Below are 7,953 nucleotides of genomic sequence, written 5' to 3' on the forward strand. Positions count from 1 at the left end.
CAAATGTGTGTAATGCCATGGGTATGACACAGGTATTACAGGAGAGGGTGAAATATGAGGACATTACCCATGGCCCCACTTTACAAAAGGCTTATAAATCACACAGGAGGAGTTTGTGTGTGTGTGTGTGTGTGTGTGTGTGTGTGTGTGTGTGTGTGTGTGTGTGTGTGTGTGTGTGTGTGTGTGTGTGTGTGTGTGTGTGTGTGTGTGTGTGTGTGTATCTGTGTGTGTGTGTGTGTGTGTGTGTGTGTGTGTGTGTGTGTGTGTGTGTGTGTGTGTGTGTGTGTGTGTGTGTGTGTGTGTGTGTGATGGGTAGGTTTAGGGGCAGTGTAAGGCGATAGAAAATACGGTTTGTACAGTATAAAAACCATTACGCCTATGGAATGTCCCCATATGTCACAAAAACAAACATGCATGTGCGTGCGTGTGTCTGTGTGTGTGTGTGTGTGACACAGAGAATCTGTTTACTCTTTAGTGCCATGGCTCTGTGGCTCCGTTTCTCTGACCTGACCTCCATTGGCTGCTGCTGTCAATCACCCGGAGCTCATGTAGGACTCAGAGGGAGAGCCGGAGCTCAGTCCAGTCGCTCTTATACGGACCTTCGGCTGTCAGACAAATGGACCAGGAAAACAATGAGGGTGGGTGTGAATATATTGTCTTCTGCAATGTCTTTTTAACAGTCTATATAAATGACAAAGCCTAAGTAAAGTGATATGTGGCTCAACAAACCCTTCCAGAGATCAGATCATTTCTGCATTGTCACTACAAACAAGCGAAATGACTCTTGAAAATAAATGCGTTCTTGTGTATAGGGAGTGTGTTTGAATGAATGACGTGTGTGTTGCGTGCGAGTTGTAAAGAGCTCATAATGTGATCTGTCAATCATCTGTCATTATGTAACATACACATTAATATCTAGAGTGAGACAGATCTATATCATACTGTGTGTGTGTGTGTGTGGGGGGGGGGGGGGCATGTAATCCCTAAATGTCCCCACAAAGATGGCAATATCCGAAATCCTTGTCCTTGTGGGGACATTTTTAGGTCCCCATGAGGAAAACATCTTATAAATCACACAGGAGGAGTTTTTATGAGAAAGTAAAAATAAAGAATGTTTCCTGTGATGGGTAGGTTTAGGGGCAGTGTGTGTGTGTGTGTGTGTGTGTGTGTGTGTGTGTGTGTGTGTGTGTGTGTGTGTGTGTGTAGGTTTATGGGCAGTGTGTGTGGTTTAATACGGTTTGTACAGTATAATAAGCATTACGCATGTGTTACGCATACACATTTCACAAAAACAAACGTGTGTGTGTGTGTGTGTGTGTAGGTGAAGCTGCAGATGCTGAACTGGCAGCAGCGATCATGAAACGACACTTTCGGCCGTCGCTGATCCGAACGGAGGCTTGGGAAGGCTTCATGTTCGCAGACATCGAGATTAAGATCAAAGAGTCGACGGACTGTTACGGGGCCGTGCTGTGGCCCTCGGTACACATCACACACACACACACACACAGAGAGAGACACACACACACCTAAACCTACCCATCACAGGAAACATTCTGCATTTTTACTTTCTCAAAAAAACTAATTCTGTATGATTTATAAGCCTTTTGAAAAGTGGGGACCGCTGGCTGGTTCCCACAATGTAATATAAACAAGGGCACACACACACACACATACAGAGACATACACACACACAGAGAGAGACACACACACACACACACACAGTGAGTAGTGCTGGTTAACCTCTGTGTGTTTTAAGGCTATGGTGTTGTGTCATTTCCTCGACACTCACCGTGAGGAGTTTGACCTCGTGGATAAAAACATCATCGAGCTGGGAGCCGGAACGGGCCTCGTTACCATAGTGACCAGCATCCTCGGTGAGGGGGGCCGATTATCCTCAGCATCATTAAAAAGAAAAAATTAATTCAGATAAAGTTAAACATAAAAACTGACAAAGAACAATCAGAACTACAATAATGAACATAAAAGAAAACTCACAGTCAGGGGTTTTATTTATCAGTATATAAATATGCTCATCATCATCTAAAATACATTTGGGTCCAAAAATATCAAAAACTACGACTTTATTCAGCATTGGCTTCTCTTCCGGGTTTGTGTTCAATCCTCAAATAAAGATTCAAACGGTTATGAGTCAGTGAATCGATTCATGATTCGGATCGCCAATGTCTCGTGATTTCAGCAGTTTGACACGCGATCCGAATCATGAGTCGATTCGCTGACTCATAACCGTTTGAATCTTTATTTGAGGATTGAACACAAACGCGGAAGAGAAGCCAATGCTGAATAAAGTCGTAGTTTTTGTTATTTTTGGACCCAAATGTATTTTGGATGCTTCAAGAGACTCTAATTAACCCACTGATGTCTCATATGGACTACTGTGATGATGTTTTTATTCCCTTTCTGGACATGGACAGTATAGTGTGCATACACTTGCATACGCTCTCGGACTAAATATAAAATATCTTAAACTGTGTGTGAAGATGAACGGAGGTCTTACGGGTGTGGAGCGACATTAGGGGGAGGAGTTAATGACAGACATTTCATTATTGGCTGAACTAACCCTTTAAGCTCATGTTGTTGTCCATCCACAGGAGCGAGGGTGACGTCCACAGATCTGCCGGATGTTTTGGGGAACCTGAGGCATAATGTGATGCGGAACACCAGAGGGCGCTGCAGGCACGAGCCGCGAATAACTGAGCTGAGCTGGGGGAAGGAGCTGGAGGAAAACTTCCCGCGCGCGACCTGCCGCTACGATTACATAATGGCCGCCGATGTGGTTTACTCGCACCCGTACCTGCAGGAGCTCATGGAGACCTTCATGCACCTGAGTTCAGAAAACACTGTCATCCTGTGGGCCATGAGGTTCCGCCTGGACCCCGAGAACCGCTTCGTGGACGCTTTCAAAAAACACTTTGACCTAAAGGAGCTTTACGACCTGCCCAGCCTGAGGATAAAGCTGTACAGCGCGCGCAAACGCACACACACACCAACACAACACTAAAGGGTTAGTTCAGCCAAAAGTGTAAACTCTGTGATTAATTCCTCCTGTGGTTGGCCAGCCGTCAGACCTCCGCTCATCTTCACACACAGATGAAGATATTAGTGTTGAAATCCGATGGCTCAGAAAGGCCTTCATTGACACCAATGTCATTTCCTCTCTCAAGACCCATAAAGGCACTAAAGACGTCGTTACAAAGCCCATCTCACTACAGCGGCTCTACAATCATTGATGAAGAGGCCAGAATAGAGTTAGTGCGCAAAAAACACTAAATAACGACTTATATAGTGATGGCCGATTTCAGAACAAAGCTTCGAACCGTTATGAGTCAGTGAATCGATTCATGAGTCGAACCGTTATGAGTCAGTGAATCGATTCATGATTCGGACCGTTATGAGTCAGTGAATCGATTCATGATTCGGACTGTTATGAGTCAGTGAATCGATTCATGATTCGGACCGTTATGAGTCAGTGAATCGATTCATGATTCGGACCGTTATGAGTCAGTGAATCGATTCATGATTCGGATCGCCAAAGTCACGAATCATGAATCGATTCACTGACTCATAACGGTTCGAAGCTTTGTTCTGAAATCGGCCATCACTATATAAGTCGTTATTTAGTGTTTTTGCGCACTAACTCTATTCTGGCCTCTTCATCAATGATTGTAGAGCCGCTGTAGTGAGATGGGCTTTGTAACGACGTCTTTAGTGCCTTTATGGGTCTTGAGAGAGGAAATGACATTGGTGTCAATGAAGGCCTTTCTGAGCCATCGGATTTCAACACTAATATCTTCATCTGTGTGTGAAGATGAGCGGAGGTCTGACGGCTGGCCAACCACAGGAGGAATTAATCACAGAGTTTACATTTCTGGCTGAACTAACGCTTTAACTCAAACACAACTACATATATTAAAACTAAACTAAATGTGTGATTCCAGAAGTTTCGAGAACTGTTCTAAGGAGAGAAAAAATGATTTCAGTTTACCTTGTTTATCTTGATTTTATGTTTACATCTATCCGATACTTTAATGGCATATTTATGTTTTTAAAGTCAACATTAAAATTAAAACAGACTTGACTATCTTTATTCATTTTCCTGATCTTAAATGATTCATCAGTGACTTATAAAAACACAATCTTTCAATTTACATTATATTGGTAAAAGTATTGTGCCGCTCCTCCAGATCTCTGAGTTCAGGTGTTCAGTCTCTTCATGGCCACAGGTGTATAACTCCAGCTCTCGGCCTGCAGACGCTTCTACACACATTAGTGAAAGAATGGGTCGCTCTCAGGAGCTCAGTGAACTCAAGCGTGGGGCCGTGATAGGCTGACACCTGTGCAATAAGTCCATTCCTGACATTTCCTCACTACTAAATATTCCACGCTCAACTGTTAGTGGGATTAGAACAAAGTGGAAGCCATTGGGAACAACATCAACTCAGCCACGAAGTGTTCAATCCCAGAGCGGGGTCAGCGCATGCTGAGGGTCACAGTGCGCAGAAGTCTCCAACTTTCTGAAGAGTCAACAGCTCCAGACCTCCAGACTTCTGTGGCCTTCAGATGAGCTCAAGAACAGCGGAGAGAGCTTCATGGAATGGGTTTCCATGGCCGAGCAGCTCATCCAAGCCTTACATCACCAAGAGCAATGCAAAGCGTGGGATGCAGTGGAGTAAAGCAGCCGCCACTGGACTCTAGAGCAGTGAGACGTGTTCTCTGAGCGACCAATCACGCTTCAGTCTGACAATCCCATGGACGAGTCTGGGTTTGGCCGTCACCAGGAGAACGGGACTCGCCTGACTGCATTGTGCCAAGTGTAAAGTTTGGTTTGGGGGGATTATGGGGTGGGGTTGTTTTTCAGGGGTTGGCCCCTTAGTTCCAGTGAAAGGAACTCTTAATGCTTCACCAAGACATTTTGGACAATTTCACGCTCCCGTCTTTGTGGGATCAGTTTGTGGACGGCCCCTTCCTGCCCCAGCATAACTGCGCTCCAGTGCACAAAGCGTCGCTCCATAAAGACATGGATGAGGAGTTTGGTCTCGCTCATCTGTAATTGTTCACATTAAACCATGTGGATTTTTGGGTGAATTTCAGGTCATCTCAATATGTGGAAAGGAGAGATGAAGTAAATTAAAGCAAAACTTGGGCGATTACGTCTCGGATGGCGATGCTATATTGCATTGCAAAAAAGTAATCTGATTATGTCTTCACTGCAAAAAATGCTCTTCTTACTCAGTATTTTTGTCTTGTTTCTAGTCCAAATATCTAAAAATTCTTACATTAAGAAACATTTACTAGACAAGTACAAATCATTGTCTTGTTTTGGGGGAAAATAACTCAAAATGAAGAGAGTTTTTGGTTAAAATAAGATAAATAATCTGCCAATGGGGTGAGAAAAATAATCTTGATTCAAACAGAAAACAAGATTATTATTCTCACCCCATTGGCAGATTATTTATCTTATTTTAAGCAAAAACTCTCTTCATTTTGAGTTATTTTCCCCCAAAACAAGACAATGATTTGTACTTGTCTAGTAAATGTTTCTTAATGTAAGAATTTTTAGATATTTGGACTAGAAACAAGACAAAAATACTGAGTAAGAAGAGCATTTTTGCAGTGTGTCTTACGTTTTAAGACTTGTTTACTACTTCTAAAACTTTAACATGAGCCTTTTCAATAATAACTCTGATGAAAATACTGTGATAAATATCTTCATGTGCTTTTGCTTCGGAAACATTGCTGGGTCAGGGGTGTAAAAATGACTTTAGAAAGATGGTAGCAGCATTATTTTATTTTCACACAGAGCTTGGTAGATCAGTTAGTGAAATCTGTTGACTCTAGCACTCTTTATTGCAGTATAAGCCAGCGGTGACTGTTCAAAAACGGGAAAAGGCTGTTTTTTGCCCCAAGTTTGCATGCCTGTAACTCAAGAAGTATTAAAGATATCTTAAAGATGTCATGAACTGGCTCTATACTGTTGTCTGAGGTCAACTAATGACGTGTGTGTGGTTTTACATTCAGAAACATCATAACTCATCAGTAATAGGCTCTTTTCTACACTGGTTTTGAGGCTCTCTCCTGAACACTGGTTTTGATGGGCGTGTCACTGGAGACTTGGAAGTAAACGCCCACGGCTAGGATTGGATAAGATTTGCATATTTAATGAGCTTCAGCTCTGTCAGTTCACATGAGGGATTGTTTTGAAAGCGGCGCCGGAATGATTCTCTCACAGGGCTCACTAAACGTCTTCATCAAACAAACACAATGATTTATTTCTCATCCACCCGCGGTTGATTGGAATATAATTTTTGTATTACTTGGCCCTGCCCGATCAATCTTCAAATATCAAGTCAAGAGAGTGAGCAACGCAGATCAAGTAATTAATGTTATTTCACTATTTAAGATATAGCGGCCTGCCGATGGGCTTACGTTTTGGTCTGGAAAACACACACGCAGCCGCGGGACGTTGGGATTTGCGAGCCCTGGCCCATACATCTCCGATCTGATCACGAATCGCAATGAACCAACAAATAAAGGATTCTCCAGCCTGTGACAGCGCTAAGGTATGTTCAGTTAGACACGTACACATACACATAATCAATACGATCTGTAACAATGCAATACTATCATATATAAAAACATGTTTTACTCACATAAGTGTGTTGCACCATTCCTGTCGGACCCGATATAGAAGCAGAGCATTGTGTTTCAATCTTAATATGTCTGCAAATCGACCTGTCTTGTTTACAAACGATTATCTTGCTATCTTCGGCATGTTTATTGCTCGTTTAGCTGCACCAGTTGGTGGACGGAGCTACAGAAGCAGGTGGGCGGGGCTACATAAACAGGTGGGCGGGGCTACATAAGCAGGTGGGCGGGGCTACATAAGCAGGCGGGCGGGGCTACAGAAGCAGGCGGGCGAGGCTACAGAAGCAGGTGGGGCAGGGCTACAGAAGCAGGTGGGCGGGGCAACATAAGCAGGTGGGCGGAGCTACGGAAGCAGGTGGGTGGGGCTACAGAAGCAGGTGGGCGGGCTACAGAAGCAGGTGGGCAGGGCTACAGAAGCTGGTGGGCGGGGCTACAGAAGCAGGTGGGCAGGGCTACCGAAGCAGGCGGCCGGGGCTACAGAAGCAGGTGGGCGGGGCTACCGAAGCAGGTGGGCAGGGCTACAGAAGCAGGTGGGCAGGGCTACAGAAGCAGGTGGGCGGGGCTACCGAAGCAGGTGGGCGGGGCTACAGAAGCAGGTGGGCAGGGCTACAGAAGCAGGCATACACATTAATCTGTAGAGGCGGAGTTTCCTCTTCTAATACGTCATTGATTTGAGAGCCTCGTTTTCTGGGCCTGGTGTCTATAAAAGCTTTTCTTTGACTGACAAGGAAGTTTTCAGCTCTGAAACTTACAGGATATTCTTATATGACCATGACCTTTAATATGTCATAGGCTCAAGGGAAAGTTGATTTCTCAATTCATTAGCCCTTTAATATCTTAGGCTCCAAATCTCATGTGAAAATTGCCATTTGGACCCCACTCTTCAAAACAGTGGATTACTCAGTAAATATACATTTAATATTTTGGATTTCATCACTATCTATGTTTGTCAGTCTCCAGAAAAAAAGATGAAGAAAACCAAAGATCTTCTATAAATTTGGTTGAGTTGACATGGAATGATCCTGCTTACATTTGGCAAGATATGACCAGATGAGCAGTCGAATGCATATCTACATCGTTTCTAAGCTCAGAGGACGCTAACCAGATGTGTTCATGACCTGCAGCACGTAGCAGTAATGGATTACAAACTTGTTTTGGTTGTTCTGAGGACGTGTCTGATGATGATATACAGAGATATTTGATTACTGGTATCATGTGCTTGAGTCTGGCAGTGTCATTACATCACACACACACACACACACACACACACACACACCATATATAATATGA

General features: G+C 43.8%; 1 protein-coding gene across 1 annotated transcript; it reads left to right on the plus strand.

Moving 5' to 3' along the window:
• The first annotated feature begins 449 nt into the window (after positions 1 to 449).
• On the plus strand, positions 450 to 3,390 carry mettl21e (methyltransferase like 21e). Its single transcript, XM_067442314.1, has 4 exons — positions 450 to 638; positions 1,322 to 1,479; positions 1,757 to 1,874; positions 2,610 to 3,390. Exons 1-4 carry the CDS (start codon positions 617 to 619, stop codon positions 3,017 to 3,019), a joined length of 708 nt encoding a protein of 235 aa, XP_067298415.1. The 5' UTR covers positions 450 to 616; the 3' UTR covers positions 3,020 to 3,390.
• The last annotated feature ends 4,563 nt before the right edge of the window (positions 3,391 to 7,953 follow it).

Source organism: Pseudorasbora parva, chromosome 4, assembly GCF_024679245.1.
Source record: "Pseudorasbora parva isolate DD20220531a chromosome 4, ASM2467924v1, whole genome shotgun sequence".
NCBI classification, from domain to species: domain Eukaryota; kingdom Metazoa; phylum Chordata; class Actinopteri; order Cypriniformes; family Gobionidae; genus Pseudorasbora; species Pseudorasbora parva.